This window comes from Lampris incognitus, chromosome 5 (assembly GCF_029633865.1).
Source record: "Lampris incognitus isolate fLamInc1 chromosome 5, fLamInc1.hap2, whole genome shotgun sequence".
Lineage (NCBI taxonomy): Eukaryota > Metazoa > Chordata > Actinopteri > Lampriformes > Lampridae > Lampris > Lampris incognitus.
In genome coordinates this window covers 70289988-70304067 of record NC_079215.1, presented here as the reverse complement: position 1 = coordinate 70304067, position 14080 = coordinate 70289988, and the positions used below count along the sequence as shown (strand labels likewise).

Below are 14080 nucleotides of genomic sequence, written 5' to 3'. Positions count from 1 at the left end.
CAGACAAGTCAGAGGGTGACCCTGCTAAGCACTGTCCTATCCATAACAAGCCCCACCCTCTCACAAAATGTAGAGCCTTCAAAACAAAGACAATGGCAGAACGAAAGGCATTTCTAAAGGAGCACAGAAGATGTTACAAGTGCTGCTCCCCTTCTCACATGGGCAATGACTGCCAAGTGGAGCTGAAGTGTAACGAGTGTGAGAGTGAACGGCACTGCACAGCCTTACATCCAGACACTCATTCATCCTCCACGCCCGCCAATCATACCACAGAAACTGCATCAGAAGGTCAACGCACTGTTCCTCCTCCACATCACAGCGATGTCTCCGCTGAGGTGACTTCAGCATGTACACAGGTATATGGCCCTGGACTCCCAGCTCAATCCTGCTCCAAGATCTGCCTCGTGAGGGTGTATCCACGGGGGCAACGGTATGTGGTCCTTGACGACCAGAGCAACCGTTCGCTGGCCAGGTCGGAGTTCTTCAAACTGTTCGAGATCCAGAGCAGCCTGTCGCCTTACCTGATGAGGACCTGTGCTGGCGTCATGGAGATGACTGGAAGAAAAGCAGTTGGCTTCCAGATAGATGCACTGGAAACTGGTGAGTGCTTTGACCTCCCTCCTCTCATTGAGTGCAATGAGATCATGTCTAACAGAGCAGAGATCCCTACAAGAGAAGTTGCCCTTTCACATACTCACCTGAAGACCGTGGCTCCTCGCCTCCCAAAGCTCGACGCAGATGCTGAAATCTTACTTCTACTGGGGAGAGACATTATCAGAGTGCACAAAGTGAGAAAGCAGATTAACGGGCCACACAATGCACCCTTCGCACAGTGCTTAGACCTAGGGTGGGTGATCGTGGGGGAAGTTTGCATCAACAATGCCCACAACCCGAATGTGAGCGTGTACAAGACTAACGTCCTGGAGAACGGGCGCCCATCCCTTCTCACTCCTTGCTCGAAACGTGTCTGCCTGAAAGAGAGAGCAAGCTACGGCGGGGTGTCCGGGCATAGTGTATCCACTCACGTGTCCAAACACATCTCTTCTGACATGCCAGCTGAAGAAAAGCTGGGACTTACTGTGTTTCAGAGAACTGAAAGCGACAACAAGTGTGCCATGTCACTCGAGGATGAAGTGTTCCTCGAAATCATGCAGCGAGAGGTTCACCAAGACGAACAGAACAGCTGGGTTGCTCCCCTTCCATTTCGGACACCCAGACCACCTCTTCCTAACAATCGAGAGCAAGCCCTCTCTCGCCTCACGTCCTTACGACGCACCCTGGACAAGAGGCCAGAAATGAAGGAACAGTTTGTTGCCTTTATGGAAAAGGTCTTCGAGAACAAACACGCCGAGGAAGCACCCCCACTCCAAGAGAAGGAGGAGTGCTGGTATCTGCCTATCTTTGGGGTCTACCACCCGCACAAACCAGGCCAGATACGTGTGGTGTTTGACTCGAGTGCACAGTACTCTGGCATATCTCTGAACAATGTCCTGCTCTCTGGACCCGACCTGAACAATTCTCTTCTGGGAGTGCTGATCCGATCCCGGAAAGAACTGGTCGCAGTAGCAGCCGATATACAGCAGATATTCTACTGCTTCCTAGTCAAAGAGGATCACAGGAACTTTCTAAGGTTTCTCTGGCACAAGGACAATGATCTGACCAAAGAGATAGCAGAGTATCGCATGCGAGTGCATGTGTTCGGGAATAGCCCTTCCCCAGCCGTCGCCATCTACGGCCTTCGACAAGCCGCCAAAGAGGGCGAGAACAGTATGGGTTCGACACACGCTGCTTCGTCGAACGCCACTTTTATGTGGATGATGGACTCACCTCCCTCCCCTCTGAATCCGAGGCCATCGACTTACTCAAACGCACCCAAGCGTCCCTCGCCAAGTCGAATCTGAAGCTACATAAAATTGCTTCAAACAGCGTCAAAGTGATGCAAGCCTTCCCACCTGAGGACCTGGCCAAAGACTTAAAGGACCTTGGTCTGAAAGATAATGGCAAGACGTCATTAAATTCCCCTGACTTCGAGTTTGGCTTGCTGTTCATCTTTGTTCCAACACTTCTGGGAAGTTTACAACATTGAGGGAGCAGTACAGTATTGATTAAAGATAGTAACTCTTCTTCTCGTGTGCTGGTGTGCTGTTGCAGGAGGTGGTGTTTGTGTATTGATTAAATATAGTACCTCTTCTTCTCTTGTGCTGGTGTGCTGTTGCAGGAGGTGGACAGCTGACGTGGTTACTATCAAGTGATCGGTCATCATGAGTGCTGCATGTGTTGGGGCTCCACTCATCGTTCCCCTCGTGTTTCGTCCACCGAGAGCAAAGAACGAGATCCTCACCTCCACTCCCGTAGAGATCAAGTCAAGTAAGCACATACCTTCCCTCCTTCTTTCTGTCTTTTTCTTCCTGTCTCTCTCTCTCTGTGTTCTTTCTTTCTGTCTTTCTATTTCTTTGTCTTTGTCTTCCTGTCTTTCTGTCTTTCTGTCTTTTTGTCTTCCTTTCTGTGTTTCTGTCTTCCTCTCTTTCTCCGTCTTTGTCTTTCTGTCTTTCTTTCTGTCTCTGTCTTCCTGTCTTTCTCTCTTTGTCTTTTTCTTTCTGTCTTTTTTGTCTTTCTTTCTGTCTTTGCCTTTCTTCCTGTCTTTCTCTCTGTCTTCTCTTTCTTTCTTTCTTCCCTTGTGAGTCTGTGTGTCTTTCTTTTTCGTTTGATGTGTTGTGCATCTCTCTCATTATCATAATGAGTGCTGGACTGCGTTGTTGGCTGTTTTTGCTTTGTTCTCTCTGTTTTTGAGTGTTTTTGGTGGTGTTGTTTTGGGGTGTGTATGTTAGTCTTTTGTGTTGCACTGCTGTCGGCTGGCCGGAGGAAAAGGAATTTCGCTTCTTTGGTGTACGTAGTACATTAGATGAAATGACAAACTCTTCCTGATTCCTGATAATCACTAGCGCAGAACCCCCCATCATTCCTGATAATCACTAGCGCAGGACCCCCCATCATTCCTGATAATCACTAGCGCAGGACCCCCCCATCATTCCTGATAATCACTAGCGCAGAACCCCCCATCATTCCTGATAATCATTAGCGCAGGACCCCCCATCATTCCTGATAATCATTAGCGCGGGACCCCCCATCATTCCTGATAATCATTAGCGCGGGACCCCCCATCATTCCTGATAATCACTAGCGCAGAACCCCCCATCATTCCTGATAATCATTAGCGCAGGACCCCCCATCATTCCTGATAATCATTAGCGCGGGACCCCCCATCATTCCTGATAATCATTAGCGCGGGACCCCCCATCATTCCTGATAATCACTAGCGCAGAACCCCCCATCATTCCTGATAATCACTAGCGCGGGACCCCCCATCATTCCCGATAATCACTAGCGCGGGACCCCCCATCATTCCTGATAATCATTAGCGCAGAACCCCCCCATCATTCCTGATAATCACTAGCGCAGGACCCCCCATCATTCCTGATAATCATTAGCGCAGGACCCCCCATCATTCCTGATAATCACTAGCGCAGAACCCCCCATCATTCCTGATAATCACTAGCGCAGGACCCCCCATCATTCCTGATAATCATTAGCGCAGGACCCCCCATCATTCCTGATAATCATTAGCGCAGAACCCCCCATCTTTCCTGATAATCACTAGCGCAGAACCCCCCATCATTCCTTATAATCATTAGCGCAGAACCCCCCATCATTCCTGATAATCACTAGCGCAGACCCCCCCATCATTCCTGATAATCATTAGCGCAGAACCCCCCATCATTCCTGATAATCATTAGCGCGGGACCCCCCATCATTCCTGATAATCATTAGCGCGGGACCCCCCCATTTTTCCTGATAATCATTAGCGCGGGACCCCCCATCATTCCTGATAATCATTAGCGCGGGACCCCCCATCATTCCTGATAATTACTAGCGCGGGACCCCCCATCATTCCTGATAATCACTAGCGCGGGACCCCCCATCTTTCCTGATAATCACTAGCGCAGAACCCCCCATCATTCCTGATAATCATTAGCGCAGAACCCCCCATCATTCCTGATAATCATTAGCGCAGGACCCCCCATCTTTCCTGATAATCACTAGCGCAGAACCCCCCATCATTCCTGATAATCACTAGCGCAGAACCCCCCATCATTCCTGATAATCATTAGCGCAGAACCCCCCATCATTCCTGATAATCATTAGCGCAGGACCCCCCATCATTCCTGATAATCACTAGCGCGGGACCCCTCATCCTTCCTGATAATCACTAGCGCAGGACCCCCCATCATTCCTGATAATCATTAGCGCGGGACCCCCCCATCTTTCCTGATAATCATTAGCGCGGGACCCCCCATCATTCCTGATAATCATTAGCGCGGGACCCCCCATCTTTCCTGATAATCACTAGCGCAGGGCCCCCCATCATTCCTGATAATCACTAGCGCAGAACCTCCCATCATTCCTGATAATCATTAGCGCGGGACCCCCCATCATTCCTGATAATCATTAGCGCAAAACCCCCATCATTCCTGATAATCATTAGCGCGGGACCCCCCATCTTTCCTGATAATCACTAGCGCAGGGCCCCCCATCATTCCTGATAATCATTAGCGCAGGGCCCCCCATCATACCTGATAATCACTAGCGCGGGACCCCCCATCATTCCTGATAATCACTAGCGCAGGACCCCCCATCATTCCTGATAATCATTAGCGCAGGACCCCCCATCTTTCCTGATAATCATTAGCGCAGGACCCCCCATCATTAAAGATAATCATTAGCGCGGGACCCCCCATCATTCCTGATAATCACTAGCGCGGGACCCCCATCTTTCCTGATAATCATTAGCGCGGGACCCCCCATCATTAAAGATAATCATTAGCGCGGGACCCCCCATCTTTCCTGATAATCATTAGTGCAGGACCCCCCATCATTCCTGATAATCACTAGCGCGGGACCCCCCATCATTCCTGATAATCATTAGTGCCGGACCCCCCCTCCCCCCAGAAATGGCAGGCGGCTGTGGAACATCTTAAAGCCAACAGTGTGCCTAACTTCTCCTAGAAGATCAAATGAAACGCAGCTTTCTTGTGAACCGTGGCCAGGCCTGGTGGAATGTCGGTCTTTAAAAAGAAAGTCAGTAAACACTCCATCCTAAATCTGCTACACTTTTATATTGACAAGAAAACAAACGATACGAGAACATTGTGTATACATATCATCAGACCAGTCAAGCAGAAACAACTTTACACCTTCACACTGGAAGGTCATAGCAAGAGTACATAACGGAAATGAAGGGAGTGTGGTACTGACCAGCAAATGGAGTGTGGTACTGACCAGCAAATGAAGTGTGGTACTGACCAGTACTGACCAGCAAATGGAGTGTGGTACTGACCAGCAAATGGAGTGTGGTACTGACCAGTACTGACCAGCAAATGGAGTGTGGTACTGACCAGCAAATGAAGTGTGGTACTGACCAGCAAATGGAGTGTGGTACTGACCAGCAAATGGAGTGTGGTACTGACCAGTACTGACCAGCAAATGGAGTGTGGTACTGACCAGCAAATGGAGTGTGGTACTGACCAGCAAATGAAGTGTGGTACTGACCAGTACTGACCAGCAAATGGAGTGTGGTACTGACCAGCAAATGAAGTGTGGTACTGACCAGCAAATGAAGTGTGGTACTGACCAGCAAATGGAGTGTGGTACTGACCAGCAAATGAAGTGTGGTACTGACCAGCAAATGGAGTGTGGTACTGACCAGCAAATGGAGTGTGGTACTGACCAGCAAATGAAGTGTGGTACTGACCAGCAAATGGAGTGTGGTACTGACCAGCATAATAACGAGGACGCCGAACAAAACAAAGCGCTGTTGCCAGGGGGGAAATGGGCCGCGCACATGAAGTGAACATGTTACAATGTAAACAAGTATTGTATGTTCTGACTGCTTTTCTCTTTGTGCTTCTGGAAATGATAGAGATAGCTCTCTCAGTTTCTATAACTAAAGCAGGAAAGAGTGGTTTATTATTTAAAAATTTACTTTTATGGATTTGAAATTTCACACAAAAAATAAGATTTATTAAGTAAAACGTATTGTTACTTTCACTATTCATCTCATGGAAACAAAACAATACATATTCCCAATTAAGGGAAAACTTATGGCAGACTTTAGATATAATAAAAGCGTTGGTTCCTTCCAAAGCTTTCTGGAAAAGGTGCAGTCCCAAAGTAAATGTGTGATTGTCTTAATTTGAGTTTTGCACAAAGAACAACAGGGGTTCATTGTTTTTAGAAATCTTCTCAGGTACTGACTCGTCGGGTAAAACCTGTGGAATAATTTAAAGGAAACCTCTTTTATTTTGTTATTTATCAAAAATCTATGTGGTAGCATCCAAACCTTTTTCCAACAGATATTAGTAATGTAGAGGAGCTCAAGCAGGAGTCGTGACAACTTTCTCTTTCGGCTACACAACGTGCACCATTTATTCCTTCACCATTACAACAACAACCCACGCAGCGGAAGTGTGTCACAGTAAACCCGAACCGAGGAAACAGCAGCTGTAAACCAACGTTCCTACCAGCTCAATAAGGGGAGTTATGTAGCCCCATAACCACTACACACGTCCCCCCAGAATTCGCCTTAATAGGAAAAGTCAGTGTGGCGAGGGGGGCGGATCTCTCTGCCCCAACGGCTCCGCTGAACAGGAGCTGGGGCTGGTTAACCGCAGGCAAAGCAGCAGAGTCCTCACAGCTGGACCGGGGAAAGGGAGGGGCTGGGGAAGCAGGGGGCGGCTCGCCGGGGGAGGGGGGCAGGGCCGGGGGGCGCCCCCGCCGTGGGGGCAGGGCCAGACCAACAGGGCGGTCTAAGTCCAGGTGAGCAGGCTTGAGGCGGTCCGCAGAAACTCGCTCCAGCCTGCTGCCAACCTCCACCACAAAGTGCTTATCTCCAGTGTCCCGTACCCGAAACGGGCCGTCGTAGGGTGGCTGCAGGGGACCGCGGTGCGCGTCGTGACGGATGAAAACATACTCCGCCGACCGCAGCTCCGTGGGGACATAGGACTGAGAGCCGCCATGCTGAGAAGTGGGGACCGGTGCAAAAGCCCTGGCTCCCTCCTGCAGCGCAGTCCATTGGCAGCTGGAGGACCAGGGAGCTGTGGCGGTGGGAAGGAAATCCCCCGGGACCCGAAGTGGCTGTCCGTAGACCAGTTCGGCGGATGAGGACTGGAGGTCCTCCTTGGGGGCCGTCCTGAGCCCAAGCATGACCCAAGGCAGTTTGTCGACCCAGCGGTCGTCCTTGAGGGTAGCCCGCAATGCGGCCTTCATCGAGCGATGGAACCTCTCGACCAATCCATTCGCCTGAGGGTGATATGCTGTGGTGCGATGGAGCCTCACCCCTAAACCCGCAGCGATCTCCTCCCAAAGTGCTGACAGGAATTGCGGCCCTCTGTCCGAGGAGAGGTCAGATGGGGTGCCAAAGCGGGCGACCCAGGTTCCGATGAACGCTCGGGCAACCTTAGGCGCTGTCGTGGACGAAAGCGGGACGGCCTCTGGCAATCGCGTGGTCCTGTCGACCATGGTGAGCAGGTATGTGAAACCACGGGAGGGGGGTAGGGGGCCTACCAGGTCCACATTCACGTGGTCGAACCTCCTCTCGGCCACCGTGAAAGGTATCAAGGGCGCTTTGACGTGCCGGAGCACTTTGGAGTGTTGGCACTCCACACAGGTGTCAGCCCAGTCCCTCACATCCTTTTTGAGTCCATGCCAGACAAACTTTGCCGCCACCAACCTCTATGAAGGCTTTCTGCCAGGGTGAGACAGCCCATGGACTGCGTCGAAGACCTGCTGCCTCCAAGCAGTCGGAATGACGGGGCGGGACTGACCCGTAGAGACGTCGCACAGGAGCGTGGCGCCGGCGTCGTCGAAAGCTACATCCTCCAACTGTGACGGCGGCCCTGCATGCCTGCACTCCTGGGTCAGCGGCCTGATCAGCCGCCATCTGGCTGTAGCCGAGTCCCAAATGGGCGGTCCCAGCGATGGCCCGGGAGAGACAGTCGGCGACCGGGTTGGACTTCCCAGCGACATGCCTCACGTCGGTGGTAAACTCTGAGATGTAGGCCAACTGTCGCTGCTGGCGGGCTGACCACGGCTCTGCCACCTTGGCCATCGCGAACACCAGTGGTTTGTGATCGACGAAAGCCGTGAACTGACGGCCCTCCAGGATCAAAGGTGCTGTATTTGCGCTCTCTAAGGTTCAACTGCTGGCTGAAGAAGGCAAGCGGCTGCCACGCGCCGCTCACCCACTGCTCGTAAACCGCGCCGACAGCGTAGTCCGAAGCATCCGTCATGATGGCGATGGGCGCTCCAGACACAGGGTGTGTCAGCATCGCCGCATCAGCCAGGGCGGCCTTCACATCCTTAAAAGCCTTGTCCTTCTCTGCAGACCAGTCCACGGCCTGATTGGGGGCTGTGCCCTTCAGAGCCTCATTTTGGGGGCGGAGGAGATCGGCAGCCCGGGGGATGAACCGGTGGTAGAAGGACACCATGCCAATGAACTCCCGGAGGGACTGGGCCGTGTGTGGGCGTGGAAAGTCTGAGACGGCCTCCACCTTAGATGGAAGGGGGGCCGCCCCGTCCTTGGTGACCCGGTGGCCCAGGAAGTTGATGGTGCTCAGACCAAACTGGCATTTGGCCAGGTTAACTATCAACCCGTGCAGGCTGAGCCTCTCGAAAAGGGCTCTGAGGTGGGACAAGTGCTCGGACACGGAGGCGCTAGCGACCAGGATGTCATCCAGGTACACAAAGAGGAAAGGCAGGTCCCGCAACACTGAGTCCATGAGGCGTTGGAAGGACTGCGCGGCGTTCTTGAGCCCAAACGGCATGCGCAAGAACTCGAACAGCCCGAACGGAGTTGTCACAGCCGTTTTGGGGACATCAGCGGGATGGACGGGCACCTGGTGGTATCCACGGACGAGGTCCACCTTGGAAAAGATCACTTTCCTAGCCAGGTGGGCGGAGAAATCTTGGATGTGAGGGACCGGGTAGCGGTCCGTTGTTGTTGCGTCATTGAGCCGACGGTAGTCACCACATGGACGCCACCCACCGCTAGGCTTAGGCACTATGTGGAGGGGTGAAGCCCACGGGCTGCTGGAGCAGCGGATGATGCCGAGGCGCTCCACGTTCTCAAACTCCGCCTTGGCGACAGAGAGCTTGGTCGGGTCGAGGCGCCGAGCTCGGGCGTGCACCGGCGGGTCAGTGGTGACGATGTGGTGCTCAACCCCATGTTTGGTCGTAGATGACGAGAATGTGGGCTGAGTGAGGTCAGGGAACTCGGAGAGAAGATGGAGAAACACGTCCTCGTTGGAGAGCATGCTGGACAGCCTGATGGAGCCTGTATCGCTGAGTGCACACGCGTGTGAAGCGAAGGTGACGGCGTCAATCAGGCGTCGATTCCTGCCGTCCACCAGCAGCCCATGAGCACAAAGGAAATCTGCACCGAGGAGGAGAAATGCCACGTCGGCGGTGACAAAATCCCAGCTGAACCGCTGTCCGTTAAAACACATGTGAATGTGCCTCGTGCCGTACGTACGGATAGAGCTGCCGTTAGCAGCTTCCATGGGAGGGCCGTGAGCGCCCGACAGGGTGTCCGCACTCGATGCAGGTACGGCACTCCTCTGCGCCGCCGTATCGCATAGGAAACGCCGCCCCGAGATGGAGTCTTGCAGGAAAAGTAGCCTGTTGTCCTCCATGCCGACGTCCATTGCCACTAGTGAGCGCCGGCCTTGGCGTTTCCCGACGAGCTGAAATTGCGCGGGGAGGTGCACTTTTTCGCCTTGGCCCCGAACTTTGCATGGTAAAAGCACAGGCCAGGCTCCTGTCGCCGACCGTGGGTTGCCGCGGCGACCACCATGGAGTCACCAGGTGGTGGCGTGTGGGGGTGGGCAGGGGTGAGCGCGGACGCGCAGTGCTGCTGTTGGCTGGCCAGGAAGAACTTGTCAGCTTCTTCAGCTAGCTTGCGGCAATCTGCGGCACCTGAGCAGGCAGTTGTCGCAGAAACAGTTGGACAAAGAGGAAATCAGGTGTGTGCGCCGGTCCCAGCAGATTCAGCATCTTGTCCATGAGCTCGGATGGCCTGCTGTCACCCAAGCCTTGCAGAGAAAAGAGACGGTGGGCCCTCTCGGCGTCGGAAAGTTCAGAAATCTTCAAGAGGTGGTCTTTGAGCCCATTGTATTTGTCTGCCGCCGGAGGATTTGGAAGGAGACTCACCACTCTAGTTGCAGTCGAACACCCGAGAGCCGATACCACGTAGTAGTATTTAGCAGCATCATCTGTTATTTTGCGGATAGCAAACTGCGCTTCCGCCTGGGCGAACCATGTCGTTGCCGATGACTCCCAGAACTCTGGCCATTTCGAGAGAAACCGCGTTGATTTCGTCAACCATGTTCGTTTGAAAGATTGTCTCTGATAACTACCAAGAGACAAACGTCGGGGTCACCAGTGTAGAGGAGCTCAATCAGGAGTCGTGACAACTTTCTCTGTCGGCTACACAACGTGCACCATTTATTCCTTCACCATAACATCAACAACAAAAACCCGCGCAGCGGAAATGTATCACTGTAAACACGAACCAAGAAAACAGAAGCTGTAAACAAATGTTCCTACCAGCTCAATTATGTATCCCTATAACCACTACAGTAATACATTTACTCCAGTGAAAAATGACATATGGTATAGAGACGATATCTTGTTGGAACAAAGCATGAATAGCTCTGTTTTTATTTTTATGAGATACAGCAAAACAGATTTTGCCAACTGGAGTGTCAGCCGCGTTCAACAAGGGCGAGTCATCTAAATCCGGAGAGTAAGGATTTTTAAAGAGCATCTAAATCCACAGAGGAAGATTTTTTAAGAGCATCTAAATCCACAGAGGAAGAGTATTTAAAGAGCATCTAAAGCCACAGAGTAAGGATTTTTAAAGAGCATCTAAATCCGCAGAGGAAGAGTTTTTAAAGAGCATCTAAATCCACAGAGGAAGAGTTTTTTTTAAAGAGCATCTAAATCCGGGGAGGAAGAATTGTTAAAGAGCATCTAAATCCACAGAGGAAGAGTGTTTAAAGTGCATCTAAATCCATAGAGGAAGGATTTTTAAAGAGCATCTAAATCCACAGAGGAAGAATTTTTAAAGAGCATCTAAATCCACAGAGGAAGGGTATTTAAAGAGCATCTAAAGCCACAGAGTAAGGATTTTTAAAGAGCATCTAAATCCACAGGAAGAGTTTTTAAAGAGCATCTAAATCCGCAGAGGAATAGTTTTTAAAGAGCATCTAAAGCCACGGAGGAGGAAGTTTTAAAGAGCATGTAAATCCACAGAGGAAGAATTTTTAAAGAGCATCTAAAGCCACAGAGGAAGAATTTTTAAAGAGCATCTAAATCCACAGAGGAAGAGTTTTTAAAGAGCATCTAAAGCCACAGAGTAAGGATTTTTAAAGAGCATCTAATTCCACAGAGGAAGAGTTTTTAAAGAGCATCTAAATCCGCAGAGGAATAGTTTTTAAAGAGCATCTAAATCCACAGAGGAAGAGTTTTTTTTTTTTTAAAAAGCATCTAAATCCACAGAGGAAGTGTTTAAAGAGCATGTAAATCCATAGAGGACGAGTTTTTTTAAAGAGCATCTAAATCCGTAGAGGAATAGTTTTTAAAGAGCACCTAAATCCACAGAGGAAGATTTTTTCAGAGCATCTAAATCCACAGAGGAAGAGTATTTAAAGAGCATCTAAAGCCACAGAGTAAGGATTTTTAAAGACCATCTAAATCCACAGAGGAAGATTTTTTAAGAGCATCTAAATCCACAGAGGAAGAGTATTTAAAGAGCATCTAAAGCCACAGAGTAAGGATTTTTAAAGAACATCTAAATCCGCAGAGGAAGAGTGTTTAAAGTGCATCTAAATCCATAGAGGAAGAGTTTTTTAAAGAGCATCTAAATCCACAGAGGAAGAATTTTTAAAGAGCATCTAAATCCACAGAGGAAGAGTTTTTAAAGAGCATCTAAACCCACAGAGTAAGGATTTTTAAAGAGCATCTAAATCCACAGGAAGAGTTTTTAAAGAGCATCTAAATCCGCAGAGGAATAGTTTTTAAAGAGCATCTAAAGCCACAGAGGAAGAATTTTTAAAGAGCATGTAAATCCACAGAGGAAGAATTTTTAAAGAGCATCTAAAGCCACAGAGGAAGATTTTTTAAAGAGCATCTAAATCCACAGAGTAAGGATTTTTAAAGAGCATCTAATTCCACAGAGGACGAGTTTTTAAAGAGCATCTAAATCCACAGAGGAAGATTTTTTTTTAAAAGCATCTAAATCCACATAGGAAGTGTTTAAAGAGCATCTAAATCCATAGAGGAAGACAGAGGAAGAGTTTTTAAAGAGCATCTAAATCCACAGAGGAAGAGTTTTTAAAGAGCATCTAAATCCGCAGAGGAAGAGTTTTTAAAGAGCATCTAAATCCACAGAGGAAGAGTTTTTAAAGACCATCTAAATCCGCAGAGGAATAGTTTTTAAATATGATCCTTCTGTCCACCAGGGTTAGGGTTCAGGTTAGATAGGTAGACAGATAGACAGACAGACAGACAGACAGACAGACAGACAGACAGACAGACAGACAGACAGACAGACAGACAGATAGACAGAAGACAGACAGACAGACAGACAGACAGACAGACAGACAGACAGACAGACAGACAGACAGACAGACAGACAGACAGACAGACAGACAGACAGACAGACAGACAGATAGATAGATAGATAGATAGATAGATAGATAGATAGATAGATAGATAGATAGATAGATAGATAGATAGATAGATAGATAGATAGATAGATAGATAGATAGGTAGACCGACAGACAGACAGACAGACAGATAGATAGATAGATAGATAGATAGATAGATAGATAGATAGATAGATAGATAGATAGATAGATAGATAGATAGATAGATAGATAGATAGATAGATAGATAGATAGGTAGACAGACAGATCGATCGATAGGCAGACAGACAGACAGACAGATAGATAGATAGATAGATAGATAGATAGATAGATAGATAGATAGATAGATAGATAGATAGATAGATAGATAGATAGATAGATAGATAGATAGATAGATAGATAGATAGATAGATATGTAGACAGACAGACAGATAAATAGATAGAGACAGACAGACAGACAGACAGACAGACAGACAGACAGACAGACAGACAGAGATAGATAGATAGATAGATAGATAGATAGATAGATAGATAGATAGATAGATAGATAGATAGATAGATAGATAGACAGACAGACAGACAGACAGACAGACAGACAGACAGACAGATAGATAGAGAGATAGAGAGACAGACAGATAGATAGATAGATAGATAGATAGATAGATAGATAGATAGATAGATAGATAGATAGATAGATAGATAGATAGATAGATAGATAGATAGATAGATAGATAGATAGGCAGACAGACAGACAGACAGACAGATAGATAGATTACATTACATTGCAGTCATTTAGCCGACGCTTTTATCCAAAGCGACTTACAATAAGAGCATCATGTAACGTAGGAGATCAGGAGAACTACTAGTCACCAGAGGTCATAAGTGCATCTAAACAAGCATCTAAGAGCAAAACCAGTGCTACAGTGAAAGCACAAGAAGGAGATTAGTTTTTTTTAAATGAGTGAATACAATAAGTGCTAAGAACAAGTAACAGGGTAGTAGATAGATAGATAGACAGATAGATACGCAGACAGACAGACAGACAGACAGACAGACTGACAGATAGTCAGAAAAAAATGACTTTAAAGACAGACAGAATCATAGTCATAACCATATGACTATGATAAGCTATTCTTAACGTTACCTTTGGAAATGACTTCAGGTTGAGCATTCCTGCATTTTCAGAAGTCGTCTCTACATCCATGAGTCGTCTACGTGCAAACGGAAGTAAAGAGAACCTGCTTCGCGGACATGCGGAAGTTAATTGACGTCATTGTGGAAAGGGCCTCTTGTGTTGTAATGATGTGGTGTTCATGTTG

At 48.6% G+C, this 14080-nt stretch overlaps 1 protein-coding gene across 1 annotated transcript in view; it reads left to right on the top strand.

Moving 5' to 3' along the window:
* Window positions 1-2261: 2261 nt before the first annotated feature.
* dzank1 (double zinc ribbon and ankyrin repeat domains 1) overlaps window positions 2262-14080 on the top strand; it is a 66053-nt gene continuing 54234 nt past the window's right edge. The window contains exon 1 of the mRNA XM_056280596.1: window positions 2262-2367. Within this exon, the coding sequence (XP_056136571.1) occupies window positions 2262-2367 (106 nt within the window). The remainder of the gene's footprint in view (window positions 2368-14080) is intronic.